General features: G+C 39.7%; 1 protein-coding gene across 2 annotated transcripts in view; it reads right to left on the bottom strand.

The window, feature by feature from the left end:
• Positions 1-22,715, bottom strand: part of SLC9A6 (solute carrier family 9 member A6) — a 50,699-nt gene extending 27,984 nt beyond the window's left edge. Inside the window, exons 1-10 of one of the 2 annotated variants that reach the window (XM_032474529.1) lie at positions 22,615-22,715; positions 22,256-22,480; positions 13,116-13,315; positions 11,696-11,773; positions 11,377-11,453; positions 10,964-11,076; positions 8,605-8,710; positions 2,095-2,236; positions 436-541; positions 41-129 (exon numbers count right to left, since the gene is read on the bottom strand). In XM_032474529.1, coding sequence (XP_032330420.1) covers positions 41-129; positions 436-541; positions 2,095-2,236; positions 8,605-8,710; positions 10,964-11,076; positions 11,377-11,453; positions 11,696-11,773; positions 13,116-13,315; positions 22,256-22,424 — 1,080 coding nt within the window. In that variant the 5' untranslated portion in view covers positions 22,425-22,480; positions 22,615-22,715. The other variant, XM_032474528.1, reaches the window with a different exon arrangement.
• Between the last annotated feature and the right edge of the window lie 5,105 nt (positions 22,716-27,820).

Here is a 27,820-nt window from a genome sequence, read left to right as displayed (position 1 = left end):
AGAGGAGAAGTTCATTCACAAACTATAAAGTTTCTCTTACCTGTTTAGTTCTATGCTGAGACTCCGTGGACAAATTATTGTATGTATAATGGGCCTGTGTGATGCCACAAAACAACACTGCAACTACACCTAGAAAAACAATGAGATCCAAGTTCACATAAAAGGAGAGTTCCTAACTTTAATACTGAGGCTCTTATTTTACAGAAGTAAATTATATGCTTAGGATTAAAATTTTCAGTTGTGACTTACTTTATTGAGAGGAACTGCTTCCACTGAAAATCTTTTACATTCTAAAGGGACAGCATAAATCTCAACCCTAACAAGTATGCTCAAATATCAGAGGCTCAAATACTAGTTGGTCCACCTGAAGGAAAAAAAATGACTGGTGAAGTCACTCCTTGTAAAGTTTACAATTAAAAGGAGAAAGTAACCTACCTGTGAAACCCCATGCTTCAGCCAAGAGGAAGGTGCTCCAGGACATCAGGAAGAACAGGCCTGTCTCCAGCAACTGGAACTCCCGTAATTTGGTGAATTTTGTCACGTCACACTGTCAAGGTTGATAACAAGATCTCGTAATACAGAAATGTGGCTAGAACAAAATAAGTCAAAGCAAGGCAACCATGAAAGCAAAAGAAGGGTTCTCTAGTCTCTCTAGCACAAAAGGCACAGAATAAGGAGGCAGGAAAGTGAAGAAACTCTGACTCTAAGCACTGTATGAAGGAGTCAGCAGCCTTCCCTTTGGTTAAGAAGTCCTACAGCTTAGTGCATCCAGTTGTCTTATGGGTATCATGTGCCTCACTAGGAAGCACCCAGTAAAGAACAGAAAGGACAGAAAAGGATGGGGGTGACAGAGCAGATACACAACATGCCCACTTCTAGTAATTCGTGACCCAAGGCAAGACAGCTTCTGTAATTACAGCAATTTACATTTATGAAAAATATATCATTTCCATGAGATTCCATGTTTATCTAATCCTCCAACACCTCTGCGGTGCGCAGCATTCCATGAGGAAGAAACAGGCATCACTCGCTCACTCTAACAAGTATCTGTTAGTTGCCAGCGGAGGGACCTGTGTCAAGCTGTGGTAAATCTCAGGCTGGACTCTACCTTCATCTCAACAAGTGTGTACTACAACACAGAAATTAAGCTCCTCAAGGAACTTGTGCTGGGGAAGAGAAGCTATCTGTCTTGGGTCCTTCTTCAGAACTCTTTTCACTGTCCCTTTATGCCTCAGTTGGTCTGTAAAAAGCCCTAAGACAAGTCAATTCCAGCACAAAGCTGAAGTATAGCATGCTAATAGATTCTCGGAAAAAGTATTTGTTTTATATGAAAGTACCCTGGAGGTTTTAGAGCTGGAAGCTCTTTAGGGATCATCAAGTCCCACTCATTTTCCGGCTGTCCTCGCCCTCTACTTCCTACGCTGAGGTCCCACGAGGTGAAATATCACCGCTTCTATACCAGAAGCTCCAAAAGGCAGAGGCCACGTCTGTCTTGTTTAGCTTTGATACACAGGGCATAGCGTGTGGCATGCAGCAGGTAATCAAGATTTTTAAAAAATAAATACAAGAATGACTTGCTCAGTATTTCCAATAGCAAACTAGTGGCAGTACGTAGGACTCCAGAGCAAAAGGTTAAAATCGGTGAGAGCTGAGATGAACTCCCATCTGTCCTAACCCGGAAGCCCTATTTTGTTCAATTGGCATCAAGGTCAAACATTCCTAGTTCTCCTATTAAATGAAGAGCAAAAGACTGCCGGGCTGAACAGCAGCACAGAACACCTAGAAGCTCTCTGGAATATACCTACCTTTCTATCAATTTAGTCTACAACCTTGAAATTCACTCCTAAAGGGTCACTGTGTCTAATTAGACTTTTGTAGTGAGTGAGGACATGGAGCCCCACACAAAACAATGAAATTCTTTTATTTATTCATTGGTAAAGATGATTGCCTGATGTTTTCACACCAACTACTTGGTTATAAGGTTAATAACTGTAACACAATGTCAATTATTATGGAACTAGGAGAGACCACGGAACACAGTATTCAATTACTCGGTGAAGTTAACAACAAAAGATAAATATAATAAAAGGATATTAAAGCTGTCACCACGCCGGTAGCAGCACCCATTGCGAAAGAGCCACTGAAGATTCCAAGGAAAATTCCAATAGACTTGAACATGGCTGTGACATCAAAGGTGTGGCTGTTGTCTCCAGCTGGCTGGTATGCTACTATTGAGCTACAAAAGAAAGACTGTTCTTACTTCTAGGCGCAACTTTTACTTTTAAAACATTATCTAAAAAATAATAAAATAAATACATTAAAAATCCATTATTTACTATAGAGTTTCAAAGATGAAATCAGAGTGGGGGAAAAACCAAAAATTTTGGATTTGGATTGCCAAAATAAGGACCAAAGGTTATCCAGACACACTGCAGTGGATCCAGCCAGCAAGAAAACTCAGCTTTTCTTAAACGACAATTTCAGAAGGTAGAACATTTTAATTTTAAGATCCTGTCTATGAAGGCTGTGCCAAGCCTTTCTGTCCAGCCTCAAGATATTATGTAGTATTATCCTTTCGTGACTCTGTTTTTGACTTACTGTTATTGAGTGTCTGAAAGCCCTAACATACTAATGTGAACAAACTAATGAGAAATTCCATGTACTTCCAACAGAGGCATAAGAATATAAAGAATATTGTTCAACACTCAACTCGGCCATGTTCTGTTTTTCCTATGGGAAGAAAAGAGATGACTGAAGTAGCCTTTCAACTTTTAGAATACCTGCTATCTAGTGACTCACTGAAATGGACTTTTATGGGGAAAAGGGCTTGAAAGGCCTTCCAGGGAATTAGAAGCCACTCAACAGTACTTTTAGTGGATTCTCCACTTCAAACTTCTGAAAGAAAGTCACTCTCTAAGAGGCCAAGACAGGCAATTACAAGGGACACTCTTCATCTTGAACTCACAGTCCAAACCTGGTCTAAAAATACTTCTTTTAAAACAGTTGCCACAGGAAACAAATACAGCTGAGAAAATCAGTGCTGCCAACAGGTCTCTGGCAGGAGTGCCTGCCATTACTAAGTCAGTTCTTAGTTAATTGAGGTACCAGTGTTTTTATAATAAGTCCAGACTCAAAGACATCATACAAAACATGTCAAAGAAAAGAAGGAGAAAAAAATACATTCCTAAGAATATAATGAATTCTCCCTGTGATTACTACAACGATTTTTTTCTGGCTCAAGGCTAAAAAAGTGGCCTTAATATACCATGTACACCAAGTTCTTTTCATATATTCCTGGTTAAGTTAAAAAACAAAACAAAACAAAATCTAAAACCAAACTAAAATGCCCTCATTTTATCTATTTTATCAAAGTACAGCTCTAACATGAATTTCTGGTAATGGCATCTAGGCTCAATCTGAACTGAAAATTTTTAAAAATGTGTATTTCAATCTTCAAAGTGACCAGATCATTTTGGGAGTAGCAGACGTGGTGTTGTTTTAGTGAATGTGAAATGGCCTTCAACGCCATTCTAACTTACCTACGCACAAGGGGCCCCACCACTGTAAATGAGATTTGGAACACATAAACATGAAATATAGCAGCTGGCTAGAGGAAAGAAAGGATATTGCTACAACAACAATCCTTCTCCCTGGTGACAGTTTTCAAAATGCTGGCAAGAGCGAAATATTGATGCCATGCCTCCTGAGACTGCTTTCCCTGGAGTAGTTCATGGAAATCCAAGATTCACACTAATAATTATGTTATATTCTTTAATTGCTAAAATGTACAAGGAAATAGGAAAAGCACGGTGGGCTGAGAACAGATGAGAGGTTTGTTTTCTTCCTTTCCAGTCAAATGCTGGCCTCTGGTTTGAAATCTTAACTTGTCTTTTCTACATAAGTCAATATTTTATCTTGACGCAGCAACATTTTCAGGAATACTTTAAAAAAAATCCTGAGAGTAATATAACGTACAATTTAGGAGGAAACATCAACCCATCATTCCACTACTCTGACAGGTCTCTTATTTTCCTTCTGTATTTCTTTCCCCTCTTTTTGCTACACACATGTTTTTTCATGTTTAGTTGTAATCATAGTGAACATACGGTCCTGAATTCTGCTTTTTCAAATGACAATGACATAACAATTATTAGTCTCTCTAACTGTAGTTAGACTTCAAAAATGGTCCAAAGAGATATAACATAATTTATTTAACCATTTCCTGACTGTTGGACATTTATAAGTTGCTTCTAATCTTTTTCTACTATAAATAACAGTGGGCCCTTCTGCATCCCCATAAGATCATGAGAGTAAAATGTCTGAGAGGGGAATGAAACAGGATAGAAGGGATCAGGGCACAACCACTGAAGGAATGACACAGCAATTGAGGACAGGACAAACTGGTTAGAACCAAGATGGTGGAAGATTTGACTTCCAGTAGACCTTGAGTCTCATGGCACACCCACAGGTGCCATGACAGTTCGTAGGCTGACCATAAAAGGTCAAAGAGCTGGCAGGGGCTTGATTGCTGGAAATCCCTGCCCTGTTCCCCAGAGTAGTTAGAATAATACTACTCATTAGTGTATGAAATTACCAAGCCCATAAAACCTAACAACTGCACCTCGTGGTCACTCTCTCTCTCTTGCCTTCTAAGTCATTTTCCATTCTGAGTGAGACAGACTGCACTCTATCTATGGAGTGTCTATCTCTCTAAATAGACTTGCTTTCACTTAAAAAAAAAAGAAATAACAGTGTGAAAGAACATATTTGTGCTTTTCACAAATTGTGGACTATTTCCCTGTGCCACATTCCAAGAAATAGGGTATTACTATACCTATGGCTCCTTTTAATGTCAAGAAACAGCTTTCAAATCGATCTCCATTACATTTTTGGAGGGAAATATGACTATATCTCTCAGTCTTTTTAGTGATCATATCCATTGGCCTAGAAATTCTACTTATAAATAATATCCTACAGAGATACTCTCAAGGATTCACAGAAATTTACACGCTATTCACAATAATACAATATTAGAAAATACCAAATATGAATCAAAAGGGGACTGGAAAGGCAAATTTGTAGTGCATCCATACAATGGGATACTAGAGGTATTAATATTGTACAAAGTCCAAGTGAAAAAAGCAAGTTACAGAAAAGTATGTGTAGTGCTATGCCTCTTTTTGTTTAAAAATTAAAATATTTACATGCATGTTAATATCCTAATGGGAAAAGTCTGGATGAAAATCTTAATAGGGATTATTTCTGAGAGCAGAAATTTCAGGAATTTTCTACTTTCTAAGTAAAGTACTTTGAGTATTTGTTACAAACATGTATTAATTTCATTATCATAAACAGTGACAAAAGATAAAATACAAAAGAGTAGGTGATACCAATTTCAATGTTAACAACAATGTAAAAGTGATACAGTAAGAACAACTGCACTAGACAATTACCAGCAGTAACTATCTTCATTAACAATTGTTTCTCTTGTTAAGTGCATAGGTAAAAATGGCCACTTATTTAACATGTATATCTCTAGTAACTAGTAAAGTTAAAGTTTGTCTATCATGTGTGTTTACTCACGCTTACATTTTATAAAATGCAAATGATCCTTAAAACATATTTTAAGTTAGTGTGAATTTAAGTCTCCAGAGTAATCATGGTGTATCCATTCAAAGAAACACTAGGTGACTTAGATCGCATCTCTAACTAGATACATATTACACTGTCTCGGTACATATAGCTCCACCTCATACAGCAATATATAAGGGAACCAGTTTCACTCCTCCCTCACCAGATTAAAAGTAGTAATATTAACAAAAAAAAAGTACTGCTAAGTTAACAGGTCAAAAAACAAAAACAACTTCCAACATAAATTTCAAGAAGGGATATCTTAACTTGTTAATTGCCAAACAGAGGTCCCTCAGAAAAGGGTCCCTTTCTTTGTACAATGCTGTTTCTACAGAATATACACATTAGAAAATCATCAAACTAACAGAACTCAACACAAAGCAGACTATTTCTATCTAATGTACTTTTAAAAGGCAAATAAAAGATGATGAAAAACAATGCAGAGCACTCCACCTAGTAACCTCCCCAAGTCAGCAACACAGTGGGTTTCCCTTCATCCTTCGAGCAGGAATTCACTTGCTCACCTGCATTCAGACACTTACACAGCTAATGATTTCCCTGGTATTGATACTCCCTAGATACAGTCCTTCTCCACCAGATTCCACCAGACTATGTAATGAGTTAACTTATCTCCTATGAATCCAGAATAGTACTATCTATGTACCATCCTTGGGAAAATTGAGAGAAGAATCACTTGAGTCATTCTCTACAAGGCTTAATTCTCTCACAGGACCCTGTTTGAGAAAGGCTGCAACAGAAGGACAAGAAGTCATTCTCCTTTTGTGAGAAGCGTCATGGAAAGGGCATTCTCTTTCTGCCAGATTTTTTCTTCACCAACACTGATATGTACACCTCCAAGCTCAAAATTTTCTAATGAGTTTTTTTTTTCTTTTAACTCTATTCAACTGTTCTTAAAGTTGCAGGAAATAAGTTACTTTATTAATGGAAGGCACAGGGCACATCAGTTTAAGACAGGACCAGAACAGAGTTTCCTGGCTCTTAATCCATTAGGGCAATGAGGAAGGAACACTTATTAGTAAGATGATTAAGTAACAGAATAATTATCTAGGACGGTGGATTGATGCTAAAAGTAACCGCAGTATCCTATCCTCTTTGCCTGGTAGCACTGGTGATCTTACACGCTCTTGTGTACTGAAAACTTCAACAATATTTACAGCTTCTTTTTTTTTTTTACAGCTTCTTTTTTATAACACATAAGTTATAACCACACTATCCATTTCTTCCTCCCTTTGAATAATATAAAACTTTTACTTTGCACCTATCATCCTTGAAGGTACATGCGTTCAGCATCAATATTAGTTCTAGCCTTTGGGCTTTATTTCTGAAATTAAATTTACGTTAATTGCAGACAGCTGCAAAAAATTCTGGCAATAAATATGGCAGAGGGAGTAGAATTTACATACATTACATTCACAAAAGAGGGTCTAATCTTTTGCGTATCTTCATACATAACATTTAAGGGATTAGTGTTACATCTCAGGATAATTTTCCACTTTGCAGTAAGACAATGGGAGCAATCAAGTTATGTAAACTAGAGTCAGTGACTGTGCTTTTATAGTTAATGAAGTAGAAATTTATGAGGGAAATAAAAGTAAAGAGGAAATGTGAAGAGCTTTTACTTCTCTCTTGTAGAAAGTTCTGGTATGGAATAAAGGCAACTATCTATAGGGTTAGATATTTGCTTAGTAGGAGGGAGCTGGCAGGAATAAGTTCCTCAGAGATTCAGACCCATTCTTTCACCTTCAAACATCTTCTAGTTGCATGTATAGTAATTTCTATAATTACATTAAAATGTTGCTCATCTTCATTAATTGCCTTTAAAAAGTATATTATTTAACACTTCTAAAAATTAAAAAGTTTCTGAAATGATAAATAAGAGAAGTACAAATTAAACTACGGGGTGTTCCTCAATCATCAAATTGGCAAAAATACAAAAGTCTGGCACATATTCTGTCAGTGAAGCTATGAGGAAATACGTACTCCCATAATTTAGTGGTGGTTAAAATGCAAAAGAGCATAATACCTTTGACAGGCAATTTAGCAATGTAACAAAATTACAAATGTATTTACCCTTTAACCCACTAATCTCACTTCCAGGAATTTACCCTACCAATATACCTATGTATGTATAAAACTGGTTAAGTTCAAGGTTAATCACTGCAGCATTATTTAGGATAGCAAAGGATTGAAAACCCTTATTTTCAGCAATAAGAGACTGATTAAATAAACTATAGTACAGTTCACAGTATGGTACATAGAATACTATGTGGCTGCAAACAAAGAATGAGAAAACTGCCTGTTTTGACACAGAAAGATTTCCAGAATACAGTTAGGTGAGAGAAAGGTGGGTATAGAACATACATAGCATGCTACTTTTAAAATGAGAAGTAAGAGGCAAATAATATTTTATTCATATGTGTGCTTGCATTTGAATAAAGAAATACTATGATACACAAGACACTAATAAAAATGATTACCTATAAGGGGCTCAGGGGACAGGTGGATGAGTACAGGAGTTAAGAATGTGACTTTTCGATGTATATGTTTCTATATAGTTTTGATTTTTGAATCATGTGAATATATATCTATGCCAAAAATTTAATGAGCAAATAAAAAGTCCATGTTACAATGTGAAAACAGAATACAAAATTATACATACACTACAATCACAACTACGTAGAAATACTATGCATAGAAAAAAAGAATTGAAAAAATGCCCTAGAATGTTTATAGTAATTTTCTTATGTGTTAGGAGTACATATCATTTTTTTTCTTCCTTTTCTTCCTTGCATTTTCCATGTTATCTATAAGTATATATTTCTTCAACAGGAAAAAGATGCTTCAGTTTTTCAAATGTTTCCTTTCATAATGCACTTCACTCAATAAGTGACTTTTGGTTCTTAGAACCCTAACATTCAATATACAGAATGTAACAAGAAAACGAACACTTACGAAGATAGCACTATGGCAACAGCATCATTGAGGACACTTTCACCAAAAAGAAGTGCATAGAGTTCAACATCAACTTGAAGCTCGTGGAATATGGCAAGAACAGTCACTGGCAAGCAGAAAGAGTCAGAGGAATATTAAGATATTACAAATATAACATATTCCCCTCCATAGATGATCATAATAGTTATTTAAAAATTCATTTCTTCATCTCAGAATTCAATCCTAATAAACATTCTCCTACCATATTAAAGATTCAGTAATTTTATGTCAATATTTTTCTTTTCCCCTAACTGTGTATGTGCAGTATCTCCTTTCTCTCTCTTACAAACAGCTGCAAATAACCTTGGAGGACTGAGATGGCCTACATTCTTCATGCCAATTCTAAGTCTTGTCTTGTACATTTCTTTTCCGTAAAGAATACATTCAGAATTTCTTACAGACCAGATGATCATTAATCTTCGATGAAGAAGACTATTATGAAAAGCATTTCCTGCTGCAAACTTCATTTTTTTTCTTACAGCTCACTTCTATTTGACTTACAAATTTCCAGCATGCCATGTTAGCAAAGACAGTAGCAAATGAAAACACAAGTTTGGTTTTCGGTTGGGTTAAAATTTATGACCAGAATTACAGCTGCTATATTTAACTTAATAAGAAGCCAACTATCAGGCTATTATAGCTTGAGAAGAAAAAAAAAAAAAACCTCTTAGGCAACAAACATGAGGATTCTTTGAAAATCAGAAGAGATTGAAATTTCATTATAACTTTAATTGCTGAGTCATATATAGCTCTCTTGCTAAATAAACCTAAGCAGACATGAAAGATTATTATAACCAGAGTTGGGAGCGCCTCTTCAAATGCCAACCAAAAACCAGGAAGCTTGCATTTTAAAAGATATAGTTTCTACTGCAAAGCATTTCATCTGGAATATACTGATACAAAAGCTAACCAAGAGAAGGAGAAGAGAGGGCAAGAGAAATGCTGTAGAATTTTTAAAAGAGAACCTATGGCTCACACTTCTATCAAGTGAACAACGGCAAAGTAACAGAATTATTATAGGGGCAAATACCCCTGTAATTCAGAAGAAATATAAGTATCCAGCTTTATATAAGCAAAACAGTTTTACTTGAGCCATTCCGGCAATACTCCCACCAAGACAAAACCAGAAGTTTTAAGTAATGAAGCTAGTCCAACAGGCTCAGATTTCTGATGTCTTTTGAAAAGTCAAAGACTTTGCTTCTACTGAGAGAACACGGAAAACAGAGACCTTGGAAAAACCATCCCATCTTCATACTGATAATGGGAACAGCTGTAAACAATACAGGGGCATCCTTGCCTGTCTTTAAGGAGGTGAAGTGATTTTCAGTTTTAAAAATGCCAAACTACACAAATGCCTCTCTACAATGTCCTCTGAGCTTTTAAGATCATCTCTTACAGAGTATAGAGCATATTTTCCTACTTTTTATAATGCCCTCTGTTATCAAAGTTAACATAGGAATGCAGAGATAACCTTAGAATCCTACCTTTAATTATGCTGTATGATAATTAAAGAAGATTATTAACTTACACAAGGTCAAAAGGTAAAACAGAACAAATCTCTACCAAGGATCTGAAGTCTAGTAAAAGAAAACTTGCGTCCTTAGTTCAAAAAATGCAGTCTGTGCTCTTATCCCAAAGTCTTCAGCCTACACATTCTCTAAATTCTTAATTTGAATGTAGCTGTGAAGCTCACCAGTACTATATTAGAAAAACTACAACCTAACTCAGCACAACTAAATTCATCTTCTAGACATGCTAATATCAAAACTATTTCATAATCCGAAAGCCCATTAAAAAAACCCAGTTCTTAAACGTATAGTATAGCCCACCAATGACCCCAAATCACATATATTGTAGCACAACGGCCTTATAGCACTCATTTAAAAACTGTTTTTCTTACTCTTAAATGCAGGTAGCTGAATATAAATAGATTTTAAGGGAGCTGTTTTCTAGCAGCTTGAAAGGAAATGTGTAATTATTACCCATCTTAACGAATATAGTTCATCTTCTCATATACTCAGTCACTAGGGAATAGAGACCAACCAAAATTCTAAAGAAAATACCTTACAGTCCTTGTCTAAGCAGCATCAAATTGTGGACCAGTAAGAGGAAATAAAATAAAAAGAAAAAAAATATGTGCTTAAGCCAAAAGGAACCATGAATTTTATTTATTTTTCTCTCCACAATTGGAAAGTATGGTAATATGGGGGGTACCTAATCCTGAATTCTACATTTCAAAGGAAGAAATAGCCACATGTGCTTTGATGGGAAAACACTGTATGCCTTAAGTACTTAAGCTCCACTTTCATGTCAAACATACCTGGATCAGTTGCCGATACGATGGCACCAAACAGCAGGCAATCTGTAAAGTAAAAATCTCCCGCGAGTTGTCCAGTTACTTTCATCAGGGTTACACAGCCATACATTATTGATCTGTTCAATAAACATATTTCTACTTTAGAAAAAACATCAACTGTTAAAGAAGTTAGAATACAGTAAGATCAGAAGATCAGTCCACTGTAGTACTTTCTGACTAATCCCAAATTTGCTTCATGTTATTTAATATGGTAATACCTCAGCCTCAAGGAAAATTCAACTTATTATCTGTGTGAATATATTTTACTGCAAAAGTCCTTAGACACATTCAAGAATACAATACTGCATAAATCAAATATGCATTACTTTTAAATTATAATTTGAAGGCTTAAAGTGTTTTAAGCTTCAAGTACTCACCCAATTACGAAACAAGAAATTGCGGTTCCAAGAAAAGCGTATGCTAGGATAGACCCAAGGTTTCGAAAGAAATGTCTCTGACAAAAAAAAAAAAAAAGTTACACTGTGTTACAATACTCAGCAATTATTAAAAAAAGGGTTTTTTATTCTAATGTATTATGGTTATATTAAATGCATTATTCATTAAAGGAAATAAATAAGAGAAAGGATTTTTATATAGACATAAATTTCAGCAACTCAAAAGGATAAGGAGAGAGAAGAGGGAGGGAACCTGGAAAGAACTGCCTGTTCGAAGTACATGAAATACAGAAACACTTACTCTCTTCAGACTATATCCTGCATAAAATATGATAGGAGGAAGTAGTATGTTGAAAAATACTTCTGGATCAAAAGTAACCTGTTGAAATAAAGAGTTATTTTAGATGAATTCCTTCAGAAGATTTCATATTACATTAGCAAAAAGAAAAAAGAAAAAATGTTAAACCGGCAAAAGGCACAAATATTACCACTGTGGTAACTGAAAAATATTTCACACAGGGTAGCTGTTGTTCCACTGCTCAACCACATGACAAGGAGATAGCATTGGAACAATCAGTTAAATTTTATCTGTGCAAAGTATGTTAAAATACTATGACAGTAAAAATCTTTAAAATAAGAGAAAGCATGAACACATCTTTGCTTTATATAAAAGAGACCCAAAACTGGTAACATAAAATTTGGGGGTACAGCATTACTGTTGGCAAGAGGAAACAGACTTCTTACACAGGTAACACCTCTAAAGGTATATAACCTAATATGGTAAAAAGTTTTTAGTCCTGAGAGCCCATTCCTTTCAATATGTAATAACACAGATGCCCCCTTCTGTTCATAAGGCTGTAGTGGGATTTGACATGAACACAAAGCAGCTACACACATACCCATGCTAAAATTTCACTTCCTAGAACTTTAAAGGACCTGGAATTTTCCACAGGTGGAAAGAACTCTTGCTGCAAAGTAAATTTTAAGTTTGGATGAAATTTTACAAAGCATTAAAGATGGCCAGGAACACAACCAAGTAGCTAGAAAAGCCAGGTCCTGCCAATGTAGAAGGCGGAGACGAATGGCCAAGGGTGGGCGAAAACAGAGACATGAGCAAAGAGACCCCGAGAAGCTTTAGGATGGAAACTATGAAGGGAACAGGAGAAAGAAGCGCCCGGTATGTCCAGGAGCCAGTAAGACTGCAACCTAACCAACATCAAGCTTCATGCACAGTGTGGTACAATAACTGATACTCAGACAGAGGCCCCTGAAGTTGTGCTAGATAGTGAGTCAGAGAAAGATTAAATTGTGCTCAGTATAGAACACAATCAAGACAAGAAAGAATTCAAAAAATATTAATGGAATATTTTAGGTATTATCAAATAAACTCAAAAGTGCTGAAGTACGATAAAACTCCAAGGGCCACAAGCAAATTGGAAGAAACACTTATAAATTCAGCTTAACTCAATACTGGTCACCATTTATTACAATTGTAAATATCACAGAGTAAAACAAAAAGGGTTATAGTACTTGGCCTCAATCAGAAAATGAAACTACAGACATGTCAATTTCCTTAGCATTGCATTACGTTCCTTAATTGAGGTTGAAGACAGATTATTCTAAATATTATTAAAAATTCAGTCTTTTCCTCCTGAATCAATTTGCTGCTATTCTGTACTTTAAAAAAAAAGTCCAAAGATTCCCTTTAATGATGAACTTACCTTTCTAAGCATTTCATTATCTTGAACGTTATTGAGTTCATGTGAACTAATCTCTCCTTTCAGTGTATATTCGTAAAATTTCCCACTAACATTTACCAATAAGGTAGTTGGGCTTGACTGTACTTCACAACTCAGGGTCACATTATTTACATCACTTGGAACATGAATGCCGTATCGAAGCACAAGGCCCACCAAAAGACCTGGAAATAATAAAAGAATATAAGCTCTTCTTTTAGACAGAGACTATTTCTTTTATACCCCACATATACCTTTAGAGTAATTCATTTTTAGACCAAATGCAGTTAAATTTTAAAGTATTACTAAATTCACAAATCTAAGAGTGCAATATTCATACAATCCAGTGGGACAGGAGAGAAAAACATTTCCTAGGGTAACAACACATATCATTGCATTCCTAGGTCAAGATATAAGTGATTAGGAAGGTAACAAAATGAGGAAACACTTTCAAAACATCTATACACAAAATATGTTCCAAGCCGTCCCAACCTGACAGTGTAATCACATTACAAATGTGTTTACCACATCCATCCATCAAGTCACAAGACTGTTAAACACACGCATTTCTCAAGTTATTCCTCAAGCACATGGCTGGCCAAATAATACACATTTTACAAATTGGAAAGTCAATGATGTTTGTAGATTGACTGAGTTCCCCTAATACTAAAAGGTCAGATTTTAATTTAAAAATATATGTTTCAAAATCAAAACATGGAATAGAAGTCGTGACTCTGACACTATATCAACATATTGCTAGAATTTTACTTGTTGATATTTAAATATTCATAATGTTCTAGGTACTATAAGCCTACATTGATCAAAATGTTTCACAATGAATTTGTTGAGATATAATTCACATACCACAAAGTTTACCCTTTAAAACTGTACAGTTCAGTGGTTTTTAGTATAGTCACAAACTTGTATATTGATCACTACTATCCAATTCCAAAACAGTTTCATTGTTTCAAAAAGAAACCATAGATCTATTAGGAGTCACTCTCCATTTCCCCCACCCCAACTCCCATCCCCTGGCAACCACTAATCTACTTTTTCTCTATATAGATTTGTCCATTCTGGACATTTCATATAAACAGAATCCTATGTGACCTTTTATGTCTGCCTTCTTTTACTTAGCATAATGTTTTCAGGGCTTTTCATGCTGTAGCATGTATCAGAACTTCATTCCTTTTTATGGTCAAATATTGTTCTATTGTATAGATAGACCTCAACTGCAAATTGAACTCAAACGTCTGGAACTTTCCTTAACTCTACTCTTAGTTACATTTCACCTCCCCATCTCCTTTCACTGTAACCAGTCAGCCCTTCTTTTAACATATGTGAATGGACTACTACGCTAAGTAGGCATCCGGGGTTCACAGATGAAAACAGAAAACATGTATCTAAGCAAGCCCAAGGGAGTGGGACTTTCGGAAAGTCTTTCCAGAGGTGTCAACTAAGCAAGTAACAAAGTAAAAGAAAATGGTTTTCCAGGTAGGAAGACTAGTAATACATATCCAATCAAGGAAGAGTAAGAAAACACAGCCCGTTTAGGGACTCATAACTAGTTCTGTATGGCTGGGATATAGATAGAGCAGCAAGAGTTGAGGTATGAAAGCCTGGCAGGAGCTGAATCATAAAAGACTTTGCATGTTGGGGAAGGGAGTTCAGACTTTACCCTGAAAACAAAGGGAAGCCATATAAAGGTTAGAAGCAGCGGCTCGACATCAGATTTCTATTTTAGAAAGACTGGCCTAGACTACAGAGGTTCACAAAGGCCAGAGAGAAGGCCAGTGCAGTCATTCAGGCACTAAGAGTGCAGGGTCGGATCTAAGAGAGTAGATAGGGAGAAAGGGGGTTTTTTAGAACGTATTATCTTGTAGAAGGATTTGGTGACTGAGTAGACAGGGAGGGAGATGAAAAACTAAGAGGAACCTAAACTGACTTGGCAACTAGGCAGGTAAACTGGCCTGGGCAATCAGGTGGGTAGGAGGGTCAGTCAGTGAGACAGGGAACAGAATGACAGGGGGAAACGCGCAGTTCCGTTCTGGATATGTTGAGTGTGATGTACCCATGACACACACACAGTTGAGTATGTGGGATCTGGAGCTCAAGGAAGAAGGGAGTCCCAAGTGGAGATATACACTTGGCAATCGTAAGATAGTTGAAGCCAGGTGCAGATAAGATTACCTAGGGAGAAAATAAAGTGGAAAGAGGGCTATGGATATATATGCCCAGAGTTTTATGCCAAAATTAAAGGGTTGGTAGGGGAGAAGGAGATGATGAAAGAGTCTAAGAAAGAAAAGCCACAGGAGTAGGAAGAAGAGAGGAGGAAGTGATGAAAACTAGCAAATGCTGCAGCAAAGTCAAGGAAGATGGGCATTAAGAAGTGTCCATTGGGTTTGGCAACAAGGTCATAGGTGACCTTGGTAAGAGCAGTTTCAGTGGAGCGGTGGGGGCAGAAGCCAGGCCAGAGTGGGAAGTGATAAAGCAGAAATGGAGAGTGTAAGAGAGGTAGCTGGCTGGGAAGGAAAAGGAAGCAGCGATGAAGGAGACTACTGGTCAACTTAGAGTCACACATACTTTTTTTAAAGTGAGCAGCAGTGAGTAACTGGTAAACAGTATAATGATGTTAACTCTAGAAAGTTTTAACAAAGGTTCAGACAAAACAAATGAAAGATAGAATATTTCCAAATCATATACCTGATAAGGGGCTAATATCCAAAATATGAAAGAACCTCTACGACTCAACAGTACAATAAACAATCTGATTACAAAATGGGCAGAGGATCTGAATAGACATTTTTCCAAAGAAGACATGCAGATGGCCAATGGTACATTAAAAGATGCTCGACATTACTAATCATCAGGGAAATGCAAATCAAAACCACAGTGAGATATCACTTCACACCTGTAAGAATGGCAATTATCAAAAAGACATAAAATAGCAAGTGTTGGTGAGAATGCTGGGAAAGGGAACCCTTGGTGCACTGTTGGTGCGAATGTAAATTGGTGGAGCCGCTATGGAAAACAGTATAGATGCTCCCAAAAAATTAAAAATAGAACTACTATATATAATCCAGCCATTTCATTTTTGGATATTTACCTAAGGAAAATGAAAACCTTAACTCAAAAAGATATATGCACCCCCAAGTTCACTGCAGCATTATTTACAATAGCTAAGGCATGGAAACAACCTAAGTGTCCATTTATGGATGAACAGATAAGAAGATGTGGTATATATACACAATGGAATATTATTTACACATAAAAAATGAAATCTTGCCATTTGAAACAACACAGATGGAACTTGAGGGCATTATACTAAGTGAAATAAGTCAGACAGAGAAAGACAAATACCATATTCTCTCTCTTATATGTGGAATCTAAAAAAAAAAAAGCAAGCTCAATAGATACAGAGAACAGATTAGTGGTTGCCAGAGGCAGGGGGACAGCGATGGGAGGTGGGAGAAATGAGTAAAGGAGGTATAAATTTATTTAAAATTTAAAAAATAATAAGTGAAAGATACACTTTGAAAATATCTCACCCCAAAAAACAAAATTAAAAGTGGTATCTCGGTATCAACTGTGTTTGAGAGACATAACCTGGGAGAGAAAAGGCTATAGATCCACAGTCACCTTGCTTATATGATAGAGAAATAGCTCTTTTCTCTACTATCCCACAAAACCTCCCAATTAAGAGGCTCAGTACTAAGTTATCCCCTTACATTTATGTGTAAAAATCACAGTTAAGCTACTACAAATAGTAATAATAGCATAAATTATTTCCATGCCCCCAAACCCAACTGTGTAAGGAAGAATACCCACTAGCTCTACTGTACCCCGAGCCGATGCTGAAATATCATTGGATGCCCTAGGGAGGGCTCAGCTCTTGGACAAATTTGAAACACACACCTTGGCAGTTAAAACACCAGCAAGGAGAATAATTACTTAGTTTGGAAAAAATTAAGATACTTTTACTGCAGCATCAGACAGCTGAAAAATTGGAATTTCTCTGATAAAGCTGACAGATCAAGTTAACTTGCGTTCTGTGAAAGGTCAAATCCTAATCACGGAGTTAAAGCAATTCTCAGTAAAGAGAAAGTACACAAAAGGAGTGCTTTGTTAAGGGAATAAGGCAGAAAATTCTAGCCTCCCACATAGACAGAAGCACAAAAATATTGATATCATGGAATTTAAAATTACCACTAACAGGCAACAAAGAGTACAAACCACAAAGAGATATCTTTCACAAAACAGAGAAGTCTCACCCCTCCTATACATTCCTGACCCTCTTGTGCTGGAGACCCTCCCAGGGACAGAGAACTCAGGATCACCCAAGGCCCCACCACTATATGAGCCTCACAGTAAAAAGTGGTTTTCTAATAGAGCTCAGCACATTCTTCCCGCTTATCACACTGGAAGCCTCTGATAGTCAAAAATGGAAGGAACATCACTGGGGTATTAAGTGTGGCCAAAATTGATATTTCTACAGGTTAAAAAGTATATTTACATATTGTGTATGCATATATACACACACACATACACATATATATACATATATGTGTGTGTATATAACATTTATTTACTTCTTGAAGAATATTGTTACAAGAAACAGACTTGCAGACATAGTAAACAATCTTATGGTTACTGGGGTAAGGGGGTGGGAAGGGATAAATTTGGGAGTTTGAGATTTGCAAATGTTAGCCACTATATATAAAAATAGATTTTAAAAGTTTCTTCCGTATAGTACAGGGAACTATGTTCAATATCTTGTAATAACCTATAATGAAAAAGAATATGAGAACAAATATATGTACGCATATGCACGACTGGGCCATTGTGCTGTACACCAGAAATTGACATAACTGACTGTACTTCAATTAAAAAAAAGAATGCTGTTAGATTGTCTTAAAAGCTAATTCAATTATTATAAATCTCTCAGTCATAATTTTCTCATCTATAAAATGGGGATAAATGACTTGCCCAACATTATTTGGCATTAAGTGACAACACCAGAATTGAAATCTGGGTTTTCTATTTCCAAAGCCTCCATAATTTTCTAATCACCTCCTTGCTCTCGTATCACCACTAACTTGTTCTCTGGTGGTTTAGGTCTCCTTTCTCTCAGAGCCTTCCCTCACAACCCACCTCCAAAACCCCTATAACTGTAAGTATTAACTCCTTCATATTTGATCTTATGAAATCTAGTGCAGTAGAGGGTAGGAGAAAAAGCACAAGTTTGGAAGTCAGACAGATACATGAATTCCAGCTGCATCAAAGTCTAGTCTCTGGTCCTAGGGTAGATAACCTCTCACTGAACCTCAGTTTCCTCATATGTAGTGATGATAATACTAACCTGTTGTCTTTACAGATAGGTTTTCTCTCTCCAACATAAGGTAACATGGTTAGGGGACTAAGACAATGGGGCTCCTCAGGCAGGCTGTGTTTGAAACCTGCCTTAATATTTCCAAGTTATGTGACTTCAGGCAGATCATTTAACCTCTCTGTGCGCCAATTTCCTCATCTGTAAAATGGCAAAGATATTACCCATCTCACAGGGTTGTTATGAGGTTTAAATGAAATGATATTTGTAGAACACCTAGCTGTATCTAACACATTATAATGCTCAGTAAACACAACCTAATAAGTCACTCAATTGTAAGTGTTTTGTGGGCAGGGATGATGGCTCACATCTGTGTTTCCCACTATAGCTCATACATCAAAGACATTTAATAAATATTTATTGATGAATCACATTAATTAAACCTAGGACTCTAGATGCTGTAGTTTAAGGCATAATAAATATTACTTTCCTGTCTTTTGCTTTTTATACCATCTGTAAGCACACTGCAGTGAGTGATCACTTTTCAGACTTACTAATGGTGACTCACTTTTAAGCTTCTTAAGCAAGCCAGCCCAATGAACAGAACACTTGGGTGCTCTGACATTGTGTTTGTAACTGGAGCAATTAGGCTATATTACAATCTAGAAACTGACCACATTGGCAATTTAATCTCCCTTTTTAAAAAATAAATTCTTTTAAAAAATATTGATTTATTATTATATTACTTAATTATTTTTTTATTTTGGCAGGAGGGGGAGGTAATTAGGTTTACTGATTTTTTTTAAGAGGATAATCTCCCTTTTTTTGACTCTTGCTTCTCAAAAAGATAAAGGAGAGGCTTATTTTAAGTAGCATTTTTCTGGGATTTAGGTAGCTAAGCCGACATCACAGAAATAAAATCATCAGTGGGCTGAATCTGGGGGGTCTGGACATTCCTAGAGTAACAAGCCTTTCCGTCTGGGAGTCAAGCTGAAAAATAGAGGTCTTAAAATAATATATTAACATAATAATTACAATGGTACATGAGTCGTAAGAAAAGGTAAATGGCAGGTGGTAATTAGGATTAGAAAATGTCAATTTCCATGGCATTGAAAATACTTTGACCCAATCCCATCTATTCTCAAACTGGACTTCAGAGTCAGTCAGGAGGCTGTTCCACCACACCCTCCGCCCCAGCCCATACTGAGAAAATGGCACAGGCTAAAGAATGCCAAGTAGTGGCAAATCAACCCAATTTGTTTCCCAGACAACACTCTTTCAGTGTATATTCCACAAGAGATGCCCTTGTTTTTCCTTCACAAAATACCAACACCAAAGTACTCCATCACTTTTCATTAACTTAGAAATGTCAAGAAATGCAATCAGTTATCCCACCTTTCAAGAGTTAGAAGAGGTTAATGATATCAACTACCAAAGAGCAAATATTTTCAGAGCTAATTCTAAGTCCCTCCTTGATTTTTATAAAAAATACTATGTCTGTCTCTTAACGTACAAGACTGAGCAATTAAAAGAACTATTCTGAGCCTAACCTGAGAAAATGCAGTGTTAACAGCAATAATAGTAGTACCGCAGCTCTCATTTACTGAGCATTTACTTAGAGGTCAGGAACTAAATTAAAAACATTTCTTCCTCACAATAATTCTACTATCATTGTTCCTAATTTGTAGATGACAGGATAAGAGGGTAAGGGACTTGCCTAAGGTCACACAGAGCTACTGGCACAGTGGGACAGGAACCTGGGGCTGACTTTAAGGTGGGGGTTGGAAAATGACAGTGGCAGTCTGTTTTTGTATGGCCCAAGAGCTAAGAATGGCTTTTACATTTTTCAAGGTTTGTAAACAGAAAAAAATAAGAAAACGCAACACATTTTCACAACACCGAGATTGATGTGATCCATGGAGCCGACAATATTTACCATCTGGCCCTTTACAGAAAAAATCTGCAGACCTCTGGTATAAAGCCTTATATCTTTAACCACTTCATCACACCATCTCTCTATAGGAAAGAGGTTTCTGTGATCGGTTCCTTATTTTAACACCGTAATACTCACTTGGCATTTAATGGGATTTAAGATGCCTTTATTTTCTTCATATGCCCTGTCTACCCAAGAAGGATAAGTTCCTTGAAGGCGGGGATCATATATTTCTTTGTATTTTCTGTGCATAACACAGTAGGCTGAGTAGCAAATGTTTGTTGAGGATAGTAAATAAATCATACACTATTATGCAGAGATATTATATAGAGATGTACAGCTTATCTGGCCAATTTAGCTTCAGGAGTGCTGCAAATAGAATGCAAAAAACATAAAATAATGAAAACCACCTAATATGTCTAAAAACTAAGACTCCCAGGGAGCAGAGATATTTTGCACACAGGTTTAGAATTTTATTACCTTACAAATGAAAAATAAGCCTGAGTTCATGCATTTTCCTGATGCCCACAATTACCTTTCCTTGCTATGCTACCCTTGAGCTGCAGATTCCAGAAGTCCGTATTTACTGGAAAGGGGTGGAGGTTGGGGGAGGGGGTGCGTGGAGAAATGTCTTTTTCTGCCAAGGCTTCTCCCACCTATCTGCAAGTCTGAGAAACAAAGCTTAACAAGCTCATCAGTTTAAGCCTGTTCCAGATGAAGATAATCTTCACTCATGTACTGCACAGAAAGGACTGTCTGCCCTCATCTCTCCGGCCATATATGTCCTCCCAGTCATCTGAGATTAAGACAGTCAGCAATGTGCATCTTTTCCTTTCATGAGGCCCCAGCACAGACCAAAATGCCTCTGAGTCCATGGTTTGATCTGCCCTTCTCTCACCATGACCAAAAAATAAAGATAAATAAGAAACCTCAAAAAGGAAGCACAGAGGCACAAGGACTGAAGCCATTTACTCAACGATCTGTCAGTAATCACTGCCACCACCAAGTCACCCATAATACTGCATATGCGTGGTGTTCCTAATTACTGTTTGGCTGAACTGTCCTGATCATCCTATAGTACAACATAGTGCTGGATGATCTTTAACTCTTCCTTGTCCTCACCTCGGAACGGCGTGAATTAGAAGGGTCAGCCCTGCGTATCCATATCAAATATTACAAGCATAGTACAATAAATCAGGACGTCATTAAAAAATGCCCTAAGCCTGCTTTAGCTTCTTTCGCGTTCAGGTTTTTACTTGGGCTACACGGGAGTCGGCTTTTCATTCTCAACCTCCAAAGGACAGGGCGTAGCAATAGCTCAGTGATGGGGAAAGGTGGACTCTGGCTCCAGAAGAACGCCAGATTCTGAGCAGTAGAGATACTACTGCAGCTTCAACAGACCTTAAAGAAACTGACACCCCAGAGAAATGGCTAGCTATGCTGTCTTCCCCTCCCCCAGTTCCCAGCCCAATCCCAGACACCGCACCCACTCCCTTCCCATCCTCAGTCCCAGGTCTCGAGCTCGGGTAGGCAGAGGCGGCGGGGGGGTGGGGGTGCACACGAAGAAAAAGGGGGTGGGGTCGGAGAAAAAAGGTGTGGACTGGCAAAGGAAAGGGGGGCGCGAGGCAGAGAAAATGAGGGGCGAGGTTGAGGAGTAAATGGGGTGAGGCAGAGAAGCGTGGGGCGTAGCAGAAAAAAAGGGGGCGAGGAAGAGAAACGGGGGTGGAAGAGAAAGGCGAGACGGAAAATGGAAGGAATTCGAAGGGGAGCCGAACGTAGGCCGAGCAGAGCCAGGAGAGGAGGCGAAGCAGCCGGCGGGCAGAGAAAGGGGGAGAGCCGGGGCGGACACGGGGTTGAGGCACTTGCCATAAATCATAGCCAGGCCGGTTTCGTGCAGGAAGCGGGCCCGGCGGTGCTTGAAGAGCCAGATCGTGAGAATGGTGAGCGTGAGCAGCAGGATGAAGATGAGCAGGTTGGCGCTGTCCTGCCGGTGGCTCTCCTCGGCTTGCTTCTCGGACACGATCTCCTCGTCCATGGCTCTCGCTGCTTCGCCAGCGCCGTCCGAAGCCCCGGCCCAGCCAAAGACGCCCACTGCGAGGAGCAACCAGAGCGGCCGCGTGAGCCCGCGGGCCCGGGGCCCGCCGCCGCCGACGCCGCGGCGGAGGGGCGCCCGCAGCCAGCCGCGCCGAGCCATGACTCCCCCCGCCCCCCGCCCCGCTCCTCACCCGCAGCCGCCCGCGGTCGGACCACTCCCCGAGGGCTCACGGGAAAGGGGCGGGGCCCCAGGGAAGCCGTCGGAGAGCGCGGCGCCGCCGCCGCCGCCGCCGCCGCCGCCACCGCCGCTCTTAAAGGAGACGCAACTCTCCCTGCTCGCTCGGCACCATCCCTTTGGCCTTCTGTACCCCATTGCACCAGCTCCCCCTAGGTCCCACCGCCAGGGAATGAAAGGCCGTCGAATCTAGCCCACTCCCTTCTGGAAAAGAAACCTGGGCTCAGCGTAATCAAAGCAGAGGCAGATTGCGCTCTACTTTGACCCTATTCTTAGGGCTCTCGGGGGAAATCGATCTCTCATAACCCATCTCAATATTGTCCCCCAGTGTCTCTTAACAGGATAAGAAGTTGTCCCCTCGGGAGAGGCCTAAATCTCCATCTCTAATTTAAATCGGATTCTCCTTGTTCTGTCCTCATTGGGAAAAAAATAACAGCGCGGTAGTAGTTCATAAATAATTGACTCAAAGGCAAGGATTATGTATGTCCGTATGTTTGGTTTTCTTCACACGTAAACACTTGATGTAAGTCATCTCTTACAGATAAACTCAATGTCGCAAAGATTCAGTCGGTTTGTGCTCAAATTTACCCGTACTCCAAGCACTCTCCTCCTTCCCCGAAGAAATTTTTTGTGGGGTGGTGGGTTTCTCCTCCACTTGCACCTTTTCCTTGATGTCTTAAAGCATATTTCCCCAGCTCGCAAGCCACCGTTGACACCATCTCTCATCTCTCTTCTTCAAAGAGTATTTTCCCTATTCTCAGCCTCTCAACCTCCCGCTCCAGTATTTTCATAGTTCTCACCTCTTTGAAAATGGTGGATTCCTACTTTCTTGATTCTTCTCTGATCACTCACTAATCTGTGTGGGCTTTTTGTTTTCGCTAGACTTTCTCTAGACAGTTTCTTGTCTACCTCCTGATGAAGGAACTCCAAACCCCAAGCCCTGACCTGCCTGCCACCCTCCCTTCAGGCCTCTACCTGTTGGATATGGAGCAAATGCTGTCAAGGCTTTTACCAATCTCAGAAACTGAAAACGTTTTTAAATGAGCTCATTTTGCCCCCATCAACACGTATTCTTTCTCAATATTTTCATACCATCTAGCTATCAATCCAATTCCTATCATTCTGCCTACAAGTCATGATTCTCAAACGTTTTCCTCTCATGGCCTCATAACCTCCTTGCTAAGAGAAATAACACTCAGGCAACTCCAAGCTGCCACAGTATGGGTTCACTCCTTCTAACCAGTTCATTAACTTGTGTGAGGATGGTGAGCTAAAAAAAAAGTGCTGGAATCGTGCTCCTGTCGGGTCAGGAGCTGTCCCAAGACTGTGGGCCCATTCTCTCCTCTTAGTACCTGGGTCTGCCTGTCCCCTGTCCCCTGCCTCCAGCCTGACCACAGTGCCCTGTTCACACAGGGCTAGGCTTTGTAGAGGCAAGAGACCACATGACAGTCCTTCCCGGTCCCCCCACTGCCCCCTCCCCAGATCTAGCTCTGTCTCCCCAGAGGGCCTAGCGAGTGAGTAGTCCTGCTTACTCAAGCCTAACCACCCAGTCCAAGGCTATTTTGCCCTGCCACAAAACCATTTTTCATTCTCTAAGTGTTTGGAGACACTTGGGAAAATAAAAAAAACAACAAGACACAGATTGCTTGCCTGACCACAGTTAGCAAATGTCTTCAAGCTCCAGACTCTACCTGTTTACCTGACTCCACCCCCAGCAACTTTATATCTTTATAGCAGAGTTCCAGGAGGACTCGGGATAGCAATAACTCTACTGAGCTGGCCAACCCCCGTGAGCCTTTGGCTAACCTTGGAATGTGCTTCTCTCTCCACCTAACACAGCCCTCTGTGACTCACGCCCTCCAGCTTCTCTGACTACTGCTCCCCCTGACAGTCCTGTCACATGCTTCTGGAACGCCTTCTGTTAGGGACAAATCACCCAACCCTCTCAGTTGCTGCATTGGTGCCCCCTCCATCTCCTCCTTTTCCCGGTACCTAAATCTTGCCCAGCACATCAAATGCTCAGAAGCTGTTTCAAGTGGAGGCTGCTTATTTCCTCACCACCCCACTGTCCTACACACACAGGCACACAACTCACGTCCTGTCATGTGGCCTGAAGGAGGAGCTGGCACTCCACTCACACCCCATTGATTGTCATTCCAAGCTCCTTACTGCTCTGCCCTTCACTGAAGCTCTAACACCCTCTCCTTTCCTTGTCCTCTAGTGACTTTCTGGTCACTCTCACACATTCACTGAGAGCTTGAGCTTGGGTATCTGGTTTACAGCCTCTTCACCCTCCACTCCGGAGGTCTACCCTTACCCTCCCCCTCAGCCCCGCCTCCTGCCTTTGATGCTCACACTCTTACTAGTAAGTCACCTGGAATTTGAGCCTTGCCTGCTTTTTTACTGGGAAAATCAAGATCCTCAAGATCTCACCTTCCTCACCTCGCGATCTCCTTCAGTATCCCATCCTTTCTTTCTTCCCTCCATCCTCCATGAAAAAGGTGTTCCTTCCTCCCTTATAAAGCTTACGCTTCCGTCTGCACTCTGCATTCCCCCACCTCCTTCCTGCCTCTTCTGGGATCCACTCCAACAACCATTTCCCTCCACCATCTTCACACTCCCCTTCTGTTCTCTAGAACCACTTTCAGGTCTCTTCTAAGAAACAGCCCCTTATCCATACCCACCTCTACTATCAAATGATTTCTCTCCTCCCCTTCAGACATGAGCTTCTCAAGAGTCATCTACAAGCTCTATGCTCCCATCTGCCAGTCAGCCAGCCAAACCCGGCCTGCTGCCTCTTTTGGTACAACCTGCAACTAAGACAGGAGGGAAGGGGGCAGGGCACAGCCATTAAAGGGAATGACACAGCAACTAGCACCAAGATGGCAGAGGAGGCCGAAGATGGTGGGAGATTTGACTTCCAGTAGACCTTGAGCTTTATTATATACTCATTGTAATATATCAGCATGAGAAATGACACTCCCACAGGTGCCATGACAGTACTGAGACTGACCATGAAAGGTCAAAAAGAGGGCGGTGGCCCAGTTCCTGGGAATCCCTGCCCCTTCCCCAAAGTAGTTGGAATAATCCTCCCACTTGTTAGAGTATGAAATTACCAAGCCCATAAAAACTAACCACCCCATACCTGTGGTCGCCTCGCCTTCTGAGACAGCTGACACTGTCTTTATGGAGTATCTACTTTTACCTCAACTGTCCCACCCCCCCCCCACCCTCTGCCTCAAGGCCTCTCTGGCCTTCTGAGATGGCCTACACTTGGTCTATGGATTGTGCAGCTCTCTGAAAAATCTACTTTTACTCAACTATGGTTTGCTCTTGAATTCTTTCCTGTGTGAGGCCAAGGGCCCTCACTTGGTGGGACGAATCCCAGGGACCTGAACGAGACCTGAGATATGGTTATCCTTTCATGCCCCATTTTTTCCTGTATCACAACTAAGAATACTTTTGACATTTTTTAGTCCAATGTTGAGTGCAGTCCTTGGTTCTTTGGAGGTGCGTGATAAACACTGAACTAATTCGTTGGGGGAAAGGCTGAAAAGCTAACTTGAGGCCGTATTGTAGAAGGCCTTTATGCTGCAGAAAATTTTAGCTCATTCATTTCCCTGATCAAAACCTCTCCAGTATTAATTTGGCAGCTGAAAGGGGGATAGATGCACTGCAGAGAGATGGGCAATAGAGAAGGCGAGTTAAAAAGTTGGAAAAGTAGTCTTGCTGAAAAGTAATGAGGCCTTAATTCATCAGATGCAGTAGGAATGGAAATGGAAGGTTGGATGCGAAAGCAAAGGCAGGGGTAGGATTAACTTGTTTTTGGCAACAGATTGGGTGGGTGGATTGGGTGCTTAAGGAAGAAGGATTGAAAGATGACTCCAAGGTTTTGACCTTGGATAACTGGAAAACATAGGACTGCTAATAGCATTAAAATGGGAGTAAGGAGGTAGAGCTCAGCTCTGGACAAGTTGGATTTAAGGGCCTGGTGGGCTATCCAAGTGGAGGTATCAAAATGGGCAGTTAGAAGCTGCGGTCTGGAGTTCAGGTGTGAAGTCAGGACTAGTGATAGATTTGGGAGCTGTATGCACAATATTGAAGCTATGGGAGTCATGTGTTCTCCAAAGAAGAGGGAGTGGAAAGAGAGCCAGTCCTCGGGCAGTAGTATAGAGAATGCCTATATTCAAAGTGTAGAAGAAATAAGAGGTGACACCTATCAGTTAAAACCCAATATAGTTATGTTGGAGTTTTCAGTTTATTTCCTGAACATACCAGCCCAAAGTGCTAAAAAAGCAACTAAGATTTTTGGTGTCATTTTCAGTGTCAAGGCTGTTTGAAGTGAATAATCACATTAACCTCAGACAAGTAACCTAGGATACTTTGTGCAGATGTAGTAATGAAACCCCATGAGAAATATTAGCGGGTCTGGAAACAGTCCAGAGAATAGCAATTAAAATAATCAAAAGAGAGAACCAACTGATGTTTTAGGAAAGACGAAAGGGATAAAGAACCTCTTCAGTCTGGAAAAATAGCTAGAAGAGTCAACAGCAGCAACAACAACAACAATAATAATGGCTAACATTTATTGAGTGCTCCCTGTGTTTGACATTATTTTAAACAATTCATATGCATCATCCCACTCAATCCTGACAACAATCTCATCAGGTAAGTACTATTATTCCCACTTTACAGATGAGGAAACTGAGGCAAAGTGAAGTGAAATAACTTGTCCAATCTTCCAGAGGTAGTAAAGGAGAAGCCAGGGTTTAAACCCAATCTGATTCTAGGGGAAAGTGGCCAAGATGGTGAAGTAGGGAGACCCTGAGCTCAACTCCTCCCAGGGGCAAACCAAAATTACAACTATTTATGGAGCAACTATTGACGAGAAAGACTGGAGGACTAGCAGAAAAGATCTTGTACAACTAAAGATATAAAGAAGGAACCACGAAAGGACAGGTAGGAGGGCAGAGATGCAGTGTAGTCAAGACCCACACCCCTGGGTGGGAAGCCCACAAAAGGGAGGATAATTACAATTGCAGAGGTTCTCCCCAAAGAGAAATGGGTCTGAGCCCTGCATCAGGCTCCCCATCCTGGGATCCTGCACCAGGAAGATGAGGCCCAGGAACATTAGGCTTTGAAGGCCAGCTGGCTTAATTTTG

Source organism: Camelus ferus, chromosome X, assembly GCF_009834535.1.
Source record: "Camelus ferus isolate YT-003-E chromosome X, BCGSAC_Cfer_1.0, whole genome shotgun sequence".
Classification (NCBI taxonomy): domain Eukaryota; kingdom Metazoa; phylum Chordata; class Mammalia; order Artiodactyla; family Camelidae; genus Camelus; species Camelus ferus.
The sequence above is the reverse complement of the archived record's forward strand: the minus strand, read 5'-3'. Positions and strand labels throughout refer to the sequence as shown.